At 48.7% G+C, this 17,746-nt stretch overlaps 1 protein-coding gene across 9 annotated transcripts in view; it reads right to left on the reverse strand.

Annotated features, from left to right (window-relative positions):
- Positions 1-5,013: 5,013 nt before the first annotated feature.
- Positions 5,014-17,746, reverse strand: part of Amotl1 (angiomotin like 1) — a 113,447-nt gene continuing 100,714 nt past the window's right edge. For all 9 annotated transcript variants that reach the window (XM_060369456.1, XM_060369452.1, XM_060369445.1 and 6 more), the window contains 5 exons: positions 17,367-17,557; positions 13,873-13,998; positions 13,200-13,426; positions 11,301-11,576; positions 5,014-10,655 (listed from right to left, as the gene is read on the reverse strand). In XM_060369456.1, coding sequence (XP_060225439.1) covers positions 10,549-10,655; positions 11,301-11,576; positions 13,200-13,426; positions 13,873-13,998; positions 17,367-17,557 — 927 coding nt within the window. In that variant the 3' untranslated portion in view covers positions 5,014-10,548. The remainder of the gene's footprint in view (positions 10,656-11,300; positions 11,577-13,199; positions 13,427-13,872; positions 13,999-17,366; positions 17,558-17,746) is intronic.

Below are 17,746 nucleotides of genomic sequence, written 5' to 3' on the forward strand. Positions count from 1 at the left end.
ATGGAGCTGAACAGTCCAGGCCATGTTGCATCCATGGAGCTGGGGTTCTGTGGAATTTTCGGGATTGCCATGTCATCACGCCATTATTCCCCAGTGCATGAACAGGAAAATAGCAGTGTTGAGACGGAGGAACCCGGGGATCACAATTAGCCAGGCCTGGCTTGCTGCTTCCTCACCATTACTAAAAATTTAAAATAGATTTCCAAATAGCTTGGTTAGAGCAGCTGCTGTACAGAGAAGAGTAGCTGAGTCACTGGCGAGAGATACATAGCTAATTTCTAAAGCAAAGCCACCATTTCTGCAGTTTAAAACATTTTATTGTTGAACAATGCAAAACAGTTGCTACTTTTTTTTTTTTTTTAGGTAACACCAGCATCAGAAATGTAAAGATAGCTTTATAAAAATAAAACAGCAATTTCCAAGAATGAATAGAATTCGAGATTTGCAGAAAAGGTTAAGTTAAATTATCACCCAGGGTTTGCGATTCAGGGAAGGTGATTCTCTGCCATAGCAGATTCTACGAGAATCACCAGGACAGATGTTCATTTAATTGCTATCTTCCACATTTGAACTGAAAATAAACAGTTGTAAAATGTTGGAAAAAATCACATTTCATTGTTAATCTAGACATACTAGAAATTACACAGGTTTTTTTTGTTTTTTTTTTGTTTGTTTGTTTGTTTTGTTTTCCTTAAGAAAAATCGAATCCAGGCACAGTAATTGTGACCCCTGTGGAGGCAGGGGTAGGAGGATCTTCAGTGTGTGTGAGGCCTGCCCAGCCAGGGATACAAAGTGAGACTCTCAACATTCCGTCCCCCAATGAATAAGCGCTAGACATGAAATTGTAAATTTGGAATTTCGAATCTAAGCACAAAGAACACAAGTCATCGAGAAACAAAAGAAAAAGATGCCCATCACCCATCTCAGTAGGTTCTGAGTGTGGATAACCTTCACTTTGGTCCCAGCGGAGTAGCCAGAATCAGCGCCTCTTTCAGGATAAATTCCTCTAGGAAACTTCGCTCTGTGTAGGATAGCTGCCAGCTTGTGTCCGTAGAGCTGACACTCTGTCTTCCTTTCTGAGATTTCAACTACCTTATTCAGTCTTCGGCATATCTACATAACAGATGCCCAGTGGCCCTACTTTTGCCATACAGTCTTTCAGGTCCTGTCAGCTGCCACATGAACGAAATCATATCTTCTTGCAGGAGACTTTCCCTTGTACAGTAGGGAGCCCCCCACCCCCACCTTGACTCCTTAAGCCTTGGGGAACTCCACTGAGTAGACACTGGCCATTATCAACAGCATCTCCTTAGCAAGGTGGAGCATATCTAGGAAATCCCAGATACTTGCTGGCCCCATTTTCTTATCAGGAAAGGGTCTGGCCCGTAATCTGCCCTGAGGGCTATGCAACACTCCTTACAAAATCTGAAGTCACTCAGATCAGGGGAGACTTTTAGATCTCTGCCGAGAAAAGGTAGTCCATCATCATAGACCGAGCGCAAACAAATGCCTATCCAGAGACGGCAGACTTCAAGCTAACCCAGCAAAGCCCCACATTTTGTTGTCTTCCTAACAAATACATGTTTCTCACATAAATATTCTAAGTAAAAATTTCTCCACGGTGGCGTCTTCCAGTTTCCATGACACAGACACTGAACATATGTAGTGAGAAGCTTGGGGCATTTCACCGCCACCTCAGCTTTTAATGAGCATCTTCTTTGGGTCCGATCCAGGGAACCACCCCCAGACAAATCAGCAGGCAGATGCTTGTGTAAGAAGCGCACAGGAGGCAGACTGGAGCCGAGGCAAAGTCTGTGATGGGCCTGTGGTGTTCCAGGCCCTGCAACTCTTCCCTCATTAGCTTCCTCATTAGGGTTGACTCAGTCAGCAGAGCGCCTTCGCTGTGTCAGAGCTTTGCTGGGTACCTGGGCCACATTACCTGAAAAAACAGCCTCGGCTGTCTATCTGTGTCATCTTAGGGATGAGACATTTAGAGAAGTGGAACAACTTTCTCAAGGTGACTCAGCTCATGATGCAAGAGCAGTAATCGGCTTTGACCTTGGCAACCTGAACACTTTTAAAAGAGTAAGTTAGATTTGGGAAGACGACCAGAGGGCTTTCCAGGACACAGGCAGAAATACAAATGTTCAAGATTTTCTGGGCAGTGATGTTTTCTGAGTGTCTTAAGCACCAGGTCTCATCTTGAGTGTTGAAGAGGAGCTAGCCTGGGTTGCTTTGTCGGGCTTGCTTGAACAGCTTTATATTGAAGGTCCAGGAGGCCATGGAGTTAGACTGAATAATTGCTGGCTTTGAGTATTGCCTTGTTCCACCTCGCCCTAAATGCCCCCTCCCCAATCCCTTCCTTTTGGAATGGAAACTTTTATTCTGGGATGTTATAGTTTGGCTATGGAATATCACCCAAAGGCTGCATTGAAGGCTTGGTTCCAGCTGACAATACTTTTGGAGGTGGGCCCCGGTTATGACATGGGCAGAGTTAGAAGCAGGTTCCTGGGAACATGCCTTTGAATGTTTTGTTCTTGCCCCTTCCTTCTGTTCTCTCTTTTGCTGTTCCTATCTGCCAGGAAGTGCCAGCTTTGCTGGACCATGTTCATCCCACCAGAATGTCCTGCTTTGCCACAGGTCTGTAAGTGACGGTGGCAAATAATTATAAAGCAAAGCCTCCATAACCACACATCAGAAGAAACGCTTCCTTCTTCGAGTTCTCAGGCATTTTAGTAGTGACAGAGAGCAAATGTGGACGCTAAGTGGGAAGATACACATTACAGTCTTCCTAACTGTAGACCATTAAGGATGACTGCTGTGGTCTGGAAGCAGTTCTGTGGAGCTCAAGCGGCATTGGCACGATGTTACAAAGATTTTCAGCATTTACTATGTTTTCCTCTGTGTCACTTAATCACAACCAACTGGGGCATTGAAATGGAAATTGAAATGTTTTTAGTGGTAATCTGAACAGGAATAAAAGAGCACTTTCCAATGAAATAGTCATTTCCCAAAGACCTAGCCAAGACTAATTGCTCCAAATCTGACTGGAAGATTCCATTCCGAACAACTGATGGATCCATCCTTTTCAAGCGTTTAGCACTCACCACTCTTACTTGCCTTCCAGCTTCAGTCTACTCTGGCCCACCAACCAAGCTCCTTTCTTCCTCTCCTTATCTTGGCTTTGATGGTATAATGAATGGTATTAAGGTCTTCATGGCTTGAGCTGGAGAGCTTTTATTTGCTTATGGGTTGATAGTCCCTTTGGTTTCTGGTCCTTCCTACCTTGGTTCTAAGTACTCCTGATGGCTCATTAGCCCCAGACAGCATTTCCTGGAATAGGCATGATATATTTCAAATGTCTGTTCCCAGGAGCTGGAGTTACAGGCCCCTAGCGTGGGTGCTGGGAACTGAATCAGCTCTTCTGGAAGAGCAGGATACACTCTTAACCTCTGAGCTATCTCTGTAATCTCCATCTTTTCTTTCCACACACAAAGCACATTTTTCAGTGTAAACGGGTCTGTCCGTGAAGGGCAAGTTTTGAGGAGGGGCCTAGGTCCACAATAACACAGCAAGCAAAGCAACATGCTGGAATTAGGAACGTTGTTCTGGAGAGAACCTTTTCCCCCAACATTGTCTATACCCACCTATCCACATGTGCAGAGACTTATGTAGAGGGCCCAGTGGCTTGTGTACTGGGCTTCACTCTCCACAGTCCTGGAGAGGATGAACCCAGCATTCTCTGAGAGGTCCCCGCCCAGTGCCTTGATGCACTGCCCACGTGCCAGCACAGCAGCTCCCGGCCTCCTGGTTTCTCGGAAACCTTTCCTCGGCCCACCTGCACCACAGACACAGGCTGCCGTCTGTTGCTGAAGTTCACATGCATTTTTAATGTGCTTTTCCTACATCACGTTCTTTCAGAAATGACATTTTTAGATTAAGTGCACCCTCCTTGTTTTCCTTCAACAAGCTGTACAGTCTAACACCTGGACCAATCGTAGCTGCTACCTTAAATAATCATTTATCCTATCTTTTGTGAATGAGTCTTAATAAATACGTGTAGATTAACACCCCCCCCCCCCAAGGAATAGTTTCCCACAGAGGATTTGTCTGGGTAGTAGGCCGGGTAGATGAGAGGTCAGGCATATACGGGATTGAGCTCTTTGTCTCTAGAGCCCACATATGTTTTGTAGGCAAGTTTCCCAACTGTCAGGAAGAGCAGAGCTGAAATCCCCGCCCTGTGACATTTTGCTCCTGTCTGAGCCTGTTTCCCGGTCTTGACAGATGGACATTGACTAGACTACTATGAGGGCTGAAGGGGACCACATTTGTGGGAGGTCTGGAGCTGCCTCCTTCATCCTCTCTCTGAGCTCATGTCTAGGAATCCCCTCCCATGCTGAGACCTGGGGTAAAGAGACAGCTTTCTACTCTAGAAGACATGGCCAGAGATAACTCAGTGGCTTCCCAGTCACCAATGTCATCCCAAGTGTCTTTGCCTGCTGTTTGGATACTCGTGGGGTTTATTTTGGTCTATGTTACTCAAGGAGTCACTATGTAGACTCCTTGCTACTTTACTATGAGACTAACTGCTATCCACTTGTGACAAAGCAGCTACCACCATCCCTGTGCATCCTGGGGCACAGAGCACGTCTGCCTGTGGTCTGTTCCCTGGCATCCAGGCTGCTTGGATGACTCGCCGAGGCAGAGCTGTTTCCCAGTCACAGGCCAGCATCCCAAGCCTCCACCCTGAGGATGCTCGTATGTGCTCAGCCCAGCCTCCCACACTTCTTCCCTCCTCATCCATCCTCCGGGAAGGGAGAGTGGGCTGCCAACCCCAGCAGCTATGACTCAATGCCTCCTTCCAGACCCTGTGTCTGTGTTTGCTGATGACCACCGGGGCAAGGCTAGCAGCACCAAGAGGCCCTCTGTGTGCAGGCTGTCAAGATGAGACATCTGTGCTTTGTTTATGTCCTCTGGAGAAAAAGGGAACAAGGAGGGGAAAGAAGAGCCACCTTGTTGTTTTACCCATTTATTATTTACAATTTTAAGGCACAAAGTTTAAGCAGCAAAGAATAGGAAAATCTTTGGCTGACCAACAGTATCCACATTCCCTGTGGGGACTCCCCAATCTGCACAGACCCATCTGCTCTGATCTGTGCACCACCTCACAATACAGTGCAGTAACACAGAGATGCCAAAGGTTACACATGGATACCAGGGTCTGCTGGGAAGAGCGGCACATGCCCTCAGCACAGGGCCACAAACACAACCACACGCACGCACACACACAAGGCAGTGGAGAGGGCAGTGGCCCCAGGGCACTCAGTCAGGCTCAAGCTGGTACCCGCGTTGGCCCCGGTTCACAGAATTTGACACAGATTCTGTCAGTGCCTCACTGAGGAGGAGGCTCCACCGTCCCTCCTCGAAAAACATTCAAATACAAATACTCTGGCTAAGCCTGTCCCTGTTCTGCTTTGTAATAAATACAGGTGTGTATGTGAGAACAGACACTCAGGCAAAGTCACAAGTAAACACAACACAGGCGGCAAAACTTGAGAAGCGGATTCCAGAAACTGCTGTATATTTACTGTCTTGAGGGAAGGGCAGTCTTAACTCGGCGGCAAAGAAGCAAAGTCTCACGACAAGGACACACCTCAGTCACGGCACACACAACGATAACATGCACTTAAGTATATCTCCATTTTACAGGATACCTACTGGGTGTTCATACTAATGAATATAGACTTAGTTCTGCGGTATACTGGGGGGGAGGGGGAGAGAGGGACAGCGTGCACGCACATGAGGCCTGGCGAGAGAACTGGGCTTGAAAAAAAGGCCCTAGAGGTCACGGGTACTAATGACTCTTCCTACATGTTCGATAGTCTTCTAAAACCTGCGTGTGTGTGTGTGCGCGCGCGCGCGCACGCATGCGCGCGCGTGTGCATGCATGCATGTGTGTGAGTGTGTGGACAACTTGCAGGAGTTGTTTCTCACCTACCTAGTGTGTCCAGGTCTTGGCTTGGTGACAGTGCCTTTCCTACTGGGTCATCTCGATGGTCCTGGGACTCTTACTCTGACTAACGCCCTCTGAGTTCATTCACTTGTGCTGTGAACAATCTGGGATACTTCCCCAACTTAAATCCACTCTCAAAAGACAATGACCTCTCACTTCAAGGGGAATCTGAGGACCACGCCAGACCCCAGAGGCCATTCTGCTAGAGGAGTCAACCACCATTTTACTTGGGGAGCACTGTAGTCCTCCCAAGGAGAGTGCTCATGGGGAAACAGTGGGATTTTCTGGATATTAAGGAAAGAAATGCTACCTCATATGTATGCAGTTGTATCTACGCATTATAATACACCATTAAATTACTAAACAAGAATGGGGCATCCTACTGAAAAGAGGGAAGAATAGTGCTCACCCATTCCAGAGGAAAGCCACTGAATGCTGACCTGTGCACCCTGGATGACTGGCTTCTTGGGTTTCTTATCACACAGCCTGTCTCCCATGGAGCCACACCACAGGCAAATGCCTTGGACAATCCTCCCATCAACTGAAGACATTTAAAACACACTGATTAATTTACAAAAATAGAAGAAAGCCAACACGTACACTCCGAGACTGGGGCTGACTCAGCGCTTAGGGAAGTTACTGGGGCTGGCCTTTCTCTGGCTTTACCATTTAAGCACATTTGTCAGCTCTTGTTTCCAACATGCACAAACTCCTTTGCTAAGAGGGGGTTAAGGTCATCCGGAGAACAAAGAGAAACACGCCCCACTCGCGCCGGTGCAGGCATTCTTGTGTTTGGAGAACGTACCCTTCCACTTAGCACAGCCCTCTGCAGCCTACACACGAGTGACCATCCTGGAAACCCCATGAGTGTCACTGTCATCCTCGCTGCCTCTCGGACATCAGCCTCAGCTGGTTGTTCATGCAAGTCTCTAGGACTCACGGCAGGTCTCAGGGAGGAGCAGCTTCAGCCCTATGTTAAGTGTGTGCAGCTGGCTGAGGCCACGCAGGAGAGTCAACAAGACAGGTCTTGCCTCTCTGTGGGGGACACGGAGTTTCTTTCCCGAGTGTAGGAATTGCTGGATCCTCTGTTCTGAGGCCAGAACTCACTTGGAGCAACTCAAAACAAAAGGTCAAGACTCACGCATGGGCTCCTTTGTGGGACTGTACAAAACTGCTCCCACCATTCCTTGTCTCCACCCCTAAGGAAAGCTGGGGGTAGAAGAGTGAAGCCCCCTTGAGGCATGGTGGGGACTCACTGAACACTCCACAGGAGCTGGTCACCAGCCTCTGGGAAACAGGGAACAATGCCTGCCAGGAGTTCAGCAAATATTCTTAGTTCTTTGCAAATGAATGTGTTTTTCTTGGCAGCTTAGCGTGATGAACCCTCAGACAGGAATAATTCTTACATATAGAAGAATCTACTTACGGAAACCACAGTGGTAGAGACATGACCTCAACCCTTCTCATGTCCCACATGATACCTGGAGGTACGTGGGCTTCACCACACTGGCCACTCCAAGGGCAAAGCAGGAGGTTGGCCAATCATCACTAAACGCCAAGGCCTTACCCTTTATCCTGAGATCAGACCCTCAAGTTCTAGGACCAAATGCTCCCAGGAGACCTGAAGACTAGACCTCTACACTATGAGGAAGGACTTTATTATTTCTTTCATCTGCTTTGTAGTTGTGCTTTAACAGAACACAAAAGCATAGTGGCGTAGTTTGGCAGTTGTATAAGGTTTGGGCTTAGTCCTGTTCTCAGTCCCCAGGAGGTATGGCAGATTCTCTGAGTGTGCACACAAGTATCATCAGTGGGGCCACGGAGCAGCCAGGCATAGCTCCTAGGTTCTCATCGTGTTCAAGGCTGTGCAGCCTGGGCTTGAGGCCCCTCTTCTGAGTCTTTGCTTTAAGTCCTAGCATCTGGGGTGAAAGCTTGGAGATGGGCTGTACCCATCATGGGGCTCGTTCCTTCGTCTGAGCAATCAGGAGAGACAACCTGGCCTTCTTTCCCTGGTACTTCAAAGGACCAGTTACGAGGTTCTTTTTCTAGGCCTTCCACACCGTCAGAACTAAAATACCTATGCAGTGCTGCTGTTCTTAGCATCAAATGAGATCAGATCCTGTCAACTCCCCAGAGCACATCCACGGCTGCTGAGTGCCTGCAGCTCCTTTGTCCTGTACGCTTTAAGAGGATTACGAGGATGGAAAGACTGCTCTCTCAACATGGGGTCTTGGACAATAGCTACAGTATATGTGTACTTGATGACCTGGTCACTGTCTGTGTCCCCTTTCTGTTCTGACAAGTGAAATACTGACAGTGCAGGGAGTGTGGGGAGGAGGAGTGCTGGATCAGGAGACCTTCTGCCCAAGTGTGCAATGTACCTGGAACACTCAGACTAGACGTAACACTCAGACTAGACTTTGAGTAAACTGGGTAGTGCCTTACCCCTGTGCTGGGAGAGAGCCCAAGTTTAGGGTGGCTCAGACATGGTCACAGGGCTGGAAGACCTTACTAATTCCCCATCTCTATACACTTTCCTTTCTGGTTTGTCCCCAACATTAATTAGAGATAATAAACTCTTAAGAGACTGAGTCATGATCAACTCAGCTCTCATGCCCTATCCAAAAATGGTCCCTACCTTCACCTGCTTTCATCTTTCAGGCCCTTCTCAACTGGCAGGATCTCTTATGCCATGTTCTCACTCCACTTCCCCACAGTGTGCACAGGACACACGGGGCAAGCTCAGTTCTCAGGCTGCAAGATATGAGGCAGGAAGATGTAAGGGGTGGCTGTGCAGCCTGGTGTCCCTTGCCAAGTCATGCTTGGGGAGGCCAGCCCCAGGCTCCTCTGTCCTGTCAGGCGGCCAAGGGTCCTAGAGGGCAACACCACTGGTCTCTCTCCCCTCCCCTCCTCTCTGCTCCTGTCCTCTGTTCTCCAGGCTACCCATCTCATAATCCACATACTACCCCAACTCGGGAGGCCATAATTTCACCCTAGGAACAGCTCCTGGGACAGCTCTCCCTGGGCAGAGCCATCTTCAGGATTGCATTTAAGAGGGGTTCAAAACACCCCAGACACACTGCTTTTCTTCTTTCCCTTGAGAAAAAAAAGTGATGAGAAGAGGGACTTGGAAAACAGATCCTGAGCTGGGGATAGTGCAGGCGCCTGAGGAGCCTTCTGTACCCTGGGCAGCTTCTCCTGTGCTCTCCAGGAAGCCACTGCCCACAGTAAAGTATATGAGACCTCGTTATGGCAGCACACTGTGTATCTACCATTCTGATGGGCTACAGAGCAAGTGCACAGGAAAGGAAAGAATGGAAGGAAGAAGGAAGGAAGAAGGAAGGAAGAAGGAAGGAAGGAAGGAAGAAAAAGAAAGAAAGAGAAAGAAAAAAGAAAGAAAAAAGGAAAGAAAAAGAAAGGACAAAAAGAAATGATCAGGGAAGGTGCACTGCACTTGCCAACAGCAACCAGGGCAGAATGGGACAGGGGAGAGCAATGAACAGACCTGAGAGCTTCAAATACAAGAGAGTGGCCCAGGATACTGGTGAGATCTTGGATGCTATTTAGAGAGCTCAGTGCAAACCATTATCAGGTTCCTGGGGCACCTGTTCACAGGGAAGTCTTCTCGATAGGGCAATGGGCTGTAACTGTCGAGCTCCTTGCAAGAGAGTGGATGTGGGTGGGAATCAAATCAAAGGCAGAAGTGATGTCAGTGACTCATGGACTCCTGCTCCTCATCCAGGTTTCCCTAGTCACCGTGAGATTAACAGCTGCAGTTCAGCTAAGCGAAGGTAGAGAAAGCAGCCAGGGTGCCAGCATGAGGCTCTGTCCAACTGGGTACCACAGCAAGGATGACAGTCTCCTAAGGCCTGCACGTAAGAAACTGCTATATCTCATTAAACAGAAAGAAAAAAAAATACAACAACAAAATAATGAGTAGAGACAGAGATAACCTCAAAGAAGTTAAGGTAGATGAGGACCAAGTTCATCATGCTCCCATCTTGCTCAGTCCAGACAAGCAAAGCTTCACACTCTCTGAAACCATAAACAGAACAGCCAAGTATCAACAAAACTTGTCTGTGGAATTCCCCATTACTTTGGATGCATCTGCTAAGGTCAGGTGCACATGTATGCACACACACACACACACACACACACACACACGCACCCAAGATGGGCTTTTAGGATTTCTAGCAGATTCTTCTTAAACCAAACCTGCTAAGAGGCAAAGGAAACAAGGTGATTCCAAGGAAGGCCCAACTCTTCTTCATCTGTGTATAAGTCAAGAAAGGGGGAAGCATGGAGCTTCCCTAAGACATACAATTTCTCTATAATGGGCAATTCCATTCCTTATTCTTCTCAACTCTGCTGCATCTTCTCTCACTCCCTCTGCAATCATGTGAGCCATCTGTTTTGGTAACATTATGAGGGGTCCATGCCCGTCCTGGTTTTGCGGTTGCTACCATCTAGGCCTTTTCTTTCAGCCTCTTCTCTTGTCTGTCAGCATGCTGGTGTGAAGCTCCACAGGATGATGGTTAGATGAGCACTTCCATCATCTCTCCATCCGGGAACTCAGGCTTGTGCAACAAGCTGCTGACTCGGCCTCTGTGGTCTGGCAACTTCCCGTGACCCGGAGAGTTCTCTGCCAAACAGAGGGTAATCATCAGCAACCTGTTCTTCAGGGGGTACCTTATAGAACTATTTCTAATGTCATAGCTTGCTCAAGAATCCCATACACCCTGGTGTACTCATGGGAGGTTATGAGAATCTCTCAGTGAAAAGCGCACAATGACTGAGGGAGAGCAGCTCCCAGAGAAGACAGTGTGTCTTAGGGCTCCAGATTGAGTAAAAATTAAGAAAGGAGAAAGCCAGCTAAAGACCTGAGCTCTCCTCTGTTTCCTGTCTGCCCAGATGTGAACAAGCATCTTATACTTCAGCCAGTGCCACGTTGACCCTACCATGCTGGATTGTCCCCTCAAACCATGAGTCACAGTAAATCCTCCCTTCCTCAAGCTTCTTCTTATCATGTGTTTGTTCTACCTAGCCCCTGGGGAAGGGTAGAACACACATGTTACCAGGTGACTCGAGCTGAGTGTTCCTCTTCTGTAGTAATGAACTAAGCATAGCCAGACACACTTTAGTCCCATAACAACACAGTCTGAAGTGACAACCGCCACTGAAACATTGGAGTTAACTGGGTTTCCTGATTTCTCTACAGCTTAGCTGTAGAGAACCCTTCCCTCAAGCCATGGGGTTTCCATGCGTGGTAGAAGTGGGGCCCGCATACCCAGTTTCTCCACGGTCCCTTTGGCAGTTGGATGTTTCAGGATGGGGCTGTTGGAAGGGGCGGTACTCAGCCTGCCGCGACTGGGGAGAGAAGCCATGCTGGGCCAGAAGAGCTCAGTGCTCTTGTCGGTCTGCGTGCTGCTGTCCTTGCTGCCTGTCTTGGCGTGGGTGCTGCTGGCCGATGTGGTGGGAGCCGGAGGGGACAGCGCAGAGGTGGATGTGGTCGGCAGCAGAGGGGCAGAAGCCTGTCCCTGATTCTCCTTCCCCAGCAGGAATCCTGAAGGCAGAAGGAGAGCTTTTCAAGGATAAGCCGGTTTCCCCCATTTCTTTGTGTAAGAAAACTTACCTTTTCTTTCTAGATAGAAAATGACTCCGTTTATTCAATGACCTATTCAGTACACCCTTAATAAGCGCTTGTGCGCATGCTTGATGAAATGAGAAATACTGCTGTATCGTGTGCCAAGTCCCATGTAATTAAACTCTTTATGGAGTTGGCATTTGTATTCTAAACTCAAACAACTGAGAACCATAGTTGGACTGGTGGGGTAGCTCAGGAGGGTACAAAGGCCCGTGGCCAACCTGAATGCTATGTCACCACTGCCCAGTGAAACTGCAGGGTCACACGGGGATCTAGTGATGGGAGAAGAGAGGGGCGAGTAAAACTCTCATGCGAGCTTCTCAGCAATGAGGAAGTGGACGCTACTGCCTCCATCAGCTCTTCAGGTCCATCATGCACGAGATGGGAAAGCCTGATGTCCTGCACAGAAGCCTGTGATGGGGGCCTCCACCTAAGCCCCCAAAGTCCCTCCTGCTTCTATGGCTGACATGTGGGCCCGTTACACTGGCAAGGAGGCATACTGCTGCAGACAATACGGCCAGTCTTCCTTAGGCCAAGGTCCTCAACTCTAAGGCCTCGTGTTGACCTGCTAAATGTTGAGACATCAACCCAGGCACTGGTGATGTGTACCTGGCTGACGTCACACAGATTTCTCCTAGGGAAGTTTCCATCAGAACTGAACAATTTCAGACTCCTTAGCCAGATCTGCCTCTCCCTGGGTTGGGAGCTAAGTGTCCTTGCGATGGTCTTTGATGATCATAGCTGCTGTCCCCATGAGTCCTCTTTGATGAGCTGGGGTTGTAGGGGCCACCAGTAGAGGGACATCAAACAGATGTTCTGGCTGAGAGTCTTTGATCCTCAGCTCTGTGGGGGTCATATGGAAACTCTCACATTACAGGACAAATCAGCCAGACTCCTCTACAGCCCTGTACTGGAGAACATTTACTATGTGCCCATAGAAATGAGGATGTGTGCTAAGCTACAGAAAGGTGTCAAAGAAGGGCCAGACCCCAGGAGCTGACAGCAGGCAGGGTAAGGGAACAGAGGACTTGGAGGCTTCCTCTCCAAGCTCATTGCCCAGCCTGGGAACAAGCCTGTCTGTACTCTAGGATACCATTCCAGCTAAGACCACTCCTGGAGAATTCCTAATGCCCTGCCTGTTCAGCACAGGAAGACTCCCGCCCTTGAGAGTGATTCTCCGGGCGCACAGTCTCCGTTACCTTCTTGAGCCTTTTCATGTCCCACAGGTGTATAGATACTGTGGAACAGTTACAAACACTTCCCAGAATGGAGTACTGTCCTGAGGGACTCTAGGCTTGTCCTGCTAAGACATTTCATGCTCTTCTTGGTAACAGTACTGATGGGAATCAATGCAAGCCCAAGAGTTCGTATAACCTTTAGATCTATACAATGCTTCCATATCTCATCTAACTCTCAACATAACATGATTGGCTCCCCCCATCAACCTTTTAAAGAAGGCATACAATGAGATGCGGTTATATCCCAAATCCCAGCAGTGACAGGAGAGCAGCTACATCTCTGCTCTCTGGGTCCTTGTCTTACCTATACTGCCCTTCCAGGATTTCTCTTCCTTCTTCTCTTCCACCAGCTGGCTGCTGGTAAGTGATGTCTGTCGGGAATGTGTCCCGGTGGCTGCAGCAATGGATGGGACAGAGCGAGCAGGCCGCAGGCTGGAAGAATCTGTCTTCCCAGCATCCTTCCGGGATCGTTGCTGAAGGACCTTTATCATGGCATCCTTCTCTATGATTTTGGCATGGAGGTTTTTGATACTGTAAAACCAAACCAAAGAAGAACAAAGGTATGATTAAAATACTATTTAGTTAGGAAACTCTGGAACACCTGTCTCAGGGCTTCCACAGTAATTCTGGGATTCAGGGATGTGTCTGGCAGAAGATGGCAAGCATCGGCCATCTGCAAGTATCTCAAGCTGTTCTTCCCATTGATTTCCATGGTAGATAAAAACAGAGTGCTTTTCCCAGAGCCTCGGGACATGGGGGACTCCCAGGAGGGCTGTGAGGTTGGATAGAGCCATCTGCTAGGGACTCTGAGGACTAAGCTGCCTGTGGGTCACATTGAGGGGGAGAGAATGAAGGTAGCAATAGCCAGCAGGGAAGTGTGGACGCTTTGGCCCTACAAAGGGTAAGCTGCAACTGCAGGAAAATTCCTACACTGCTACCTCCACTCAGATCTGGGGGTCGTATGTGGCTGCCCTTACGTGTACTCCATGTCCTGACACCTCCTGTTGGCCTGCACCACCTCCTCATCCTCTGGCCAGATGTGGGCCTCCAGTGAGCTCTCGCCATAGCTTCCGTTCCTCGAGTGGTTGATGATGGTGGTGTCCCTAGGAACACGAGACACACTTTGACTCTCCAGCCCTTTTCCTTGGTCTTCAATGCAAACAGACGGAGAATGGAGAGAGCAGCTTTTGCTTTGTAACAGATGCGCTTTACCTTCTAGAAGCAAGCACTACCCTCCCTCGGGGGTCAGTTTTGGCAGATCCAGGATGGGCAATGCTGCAAACACTTCAGGAAGAGTGAGCAAAGGGCAGCATGCTGGGGAGTGTCCCAGCACAGCCCTCCCTCTGCCAGCTCGCCCTAAATCTTGGCCTAATTTTCTTTCTAAACTTAAAAAAAATCAAGATAGCATCTCAGGGCTGCACTCACTGAAGTTCTTGATTACTGCAGCTTTAAACCCCCTTCAAGGACAGTGCTTTCTGAAGCAGACAGATTATTACAGAGATCCACAATGAGCCAAAGTAGAGAATAAATGACTGCAGAGCGCTCATCTCAAGAAACACCACAGGAAGGGGGCAGGAAGATGGAAAGAGCCAAAGAACACGGAGGAGTAGCTTCCGCACATGTCAGGGAAGTGACACCCATGAACCCTCACTAGCCTAGGCTGCCTGCACAAGTCCAGTGTATAACCACGCCAGTCAACATTCCAGCATGGATGGGGACAACTTCACGAGATCCCATGCCTCGCTGAGGAACTAGAGCCAGTCAACTGGCTGCTGAGAGAGAGAGTGTGTCAGTTTTCCTTAGGAGCAAGCTTCCTGCTAGGTTGCCTGTGCCCTAGTGGACAGCCCTACACTGCACACGCATACAGCTAACAGTGTGTGCACCTGTGTGTGTGTGTGTGTGTGTGTGTGTGTGTGTGTGTGTGCGCGCGCGCGCATGCGTGCATGCATGTGTGTGTGAATAGAAGAGGACATGAATTCGAGAGGAATATGGGGGGGCTTGGGAGGAGTTGGGGATGCCAAGGGATGGATAAGATAAAAATGCCTTACACTTGCGTGAAATCCTAAAAAAAAAAAGTACTAAGCAAACAAAAGAGATAGCATCTCAGAAAAACAATACTCAGTAACTCAAACCCCTGCTCCTTGAATCAAGGCTGTTCCCCAAGCTATGCTGATGTTACAAGTGTGTGGAAGGGTGTCTACAGACTGGGTCTGCGGACACAGGGAGACGACCGCCACTGCATTTGCTGCTGGCCTTGTATTTACTCCTCGCTCGCACCCGAGCTCGCTCTCCCAGTCACAGCTGAAGTCCCCCTCTGTGTATCACCGATGCAGCTGCTGTTTTAGGATTCTGCATGGAGGTCTCATGGCTACTCAACGTGCCGGTCTTTTACCCTTCTTAATGACAGCTACTGGTGAGTGAGCACTTACTTCACCAGGGAACAGTGGAAATGGTACGAAAGGTGTCCATCTTACAGAGTGTTCACGGACAGTGAAATTAGGAGTAGGTGACTTCAAGGACACTGTCAGTCGAATGATGGAAAGGAGCCCAAGCCCAGAAGTGAACAACTCCAGAGCTCTCAGGCCATGCCCCAGCATGGTTCTAAGTTTCAATTGTCTTTACGAAGAAGGTCTCAGCAAAGACCCATCATGATAAAACAAACACATCAAAGGGTAGGGGTGCGAGCGTGACCCAGAGAAGTAGATACTGTGGCTGTAAATGGCCGTGACTGTATCAGAAACAGGTCACATGGAAAGCAAGCACGATGCTCTGAGTCAGGACACAGAATTCTAGACACCCTGGGGCTCACGGGAACAGGACCTAATAGCTAGAAACACTTCTCATCAAGTCACTCCGAAAACAAAAATTCCTGTGACACCGGAAGCAAATTTTAAAATCCATGCTCATGCTTTCAGGATTCTCTCATCTCTGTCTCTCATCTCACCGTAGGGGCAGGCTGATATTACAGACGCATGGGCTAAAAGCCCAAGGCTTTACATTGCATCTGTGGATTCAAACTCAGGTCACCATGCTTCCGTGGCAATTGCTGGAGCATCTGCCCAGCCCGCGCAATTTTTAAAGCTGCAGTGCTACTTGAAGACACAAAAGTTTCAGCAGATAGGACAGAGTTCCAGGCCCAGCACCCATGTCAGACACGAGAGTTCTAGAAGACGGAAGGAAGAGTGTTCCACTCCCACCTGCCCAAAACTCCAGCTCCAGGGCATTCTATGCCCTCTTCTTGGATCTGCACACACACACACACACACACACACACACACACACACATACACACACACACACACCTTATAAAAACAAGTCAAAAAATATAAATCTTGGTCATTCCAGCATTCCACACTTTTCTGATGATACAAGGGGGGAAAGGACAGCACAACCTATTTTGAGAAACACTGAAACCCTGAGCTCTCAGGCGTGTGCTGATTGGCTGCAGAGAAATGGGCAAAAGTGACTGTTTGCAGCCGATGTGCTTTGGGTTTTCCATGAGCGGTGTGTGCCACATTTATAAGCACTGATTTTTAAACAAGCACTATGGTTTTTATACACCAGCTGTTTTTGCTGTCTGACGCTGAAATTCTTTTCCTGGGGGAGATGTGATCAGTGTCTGCCCCTTCCTCATAAGGTCCCAAGGGAAAACCACAGCACTCCACCAAGGTCACCCTGAAGAGACAGTGAGTTTATTGGGCCCACTTACAGAGAGGGGGAGGAGTTACTGTCAGGGACACAGGAGACCCCAAAACAGCCACACTGAAAGGTCTTCACCCAGCCTGGATGATGGCTTCCCCAAAGGGCACTAGATGTAGTACCCTCTCCCCTGGTTACCCCTATGTACCCTTCCCAAGGGCCTGAGGGCCAGGAACAGTCAGGGCAGAACCGCACACAACTGTTTGGTATTTGGTTGCCGATTCTGTGGTGACGCCCCCTCCTATTGGGGACGGTGTACAGGCCCCACTAAGACGGGAGATGGGTGATCTTTTACAAGTAGTCACAGCTGGTCTCATAAAAATGGCGGCTGCTCTTGTCAGAGGAAGCTGTTCAGTGCCATCTTTATTCATCTAGACAGCACTGGCTAGGATTTTGGAGAGGAGCTCTGTGTTCTGCTGTTTTATGTGTGGGCAAGGTTTTGAAACTGCACAGATTTCAAGGTTTCTGGACACTTGCTATCTAAGTTGCTTTTTTTTTATGTGCAAGTTTGTTTTGTTTTAATGATAAAGTTCACAAAAAAAAAAAAAAAAAAAAAAGACACGTCTTACTCCTTGGGATAGACCTCTCTGGACCTCCTCGGGCCACCCGAATTTTTCATTTGTTTTTGAGACAGAGTTTAACTCTAGCCCACCCAGGCTGTTCTTGAACTCCTCATCCTTCCGGCTCAGCTTCTGCATGCTGGCATTCTGCTGTCCGCCACTGTGCCCAATGCTGTCTGTCTGAAGCCCTGAGCAGTGGGGCTATCTCTCACCTCTCGGCAGTGGCAGCGGCAGCGGCATTCATGGCAAAGTGCCGGATGGTGCTTTCTTCCAGGTACTTCTGCTCCCACTTGGTCATGTCAGCCTCCAAGGCTAGGATCCGCTCCTCCTTCTCCCGCACAAGCTCCATGAGGGCAGGAGCATTATATTCTGGGAGACTGGCTGACTGGCCGTTTCCATGTTTCTGGAGGAGCAGACATGACATCATGATGTTCCAAATGAGCCACGAGATGGATCACAATCTGGCCTGTCACAACCTGAAGACAGGTACTCAGTTCCTCTATCCTGCAGTGTCCTTACATCAGCCAGGACCATGCTCCCTCTGTCCAACCCAGTGGGTCCCACCCCCATGCCACCTCCACATCCCTCTATT

This window comes from Meriones unguiculatus, chromosome 1, assembly GCF_030254825.1.
Source record: "Meriones unguiculatus strain TT.TT164.6M chromosome 1, Bangor_MerUng_6.1, whole genome shotgun sequence".
NCBI classification, from domain to species: Eukaryota; Metazoa; Chordata; class Mammalia; order Rodentia; family Muridae; genus Meriones; species Meriones unguiculatus.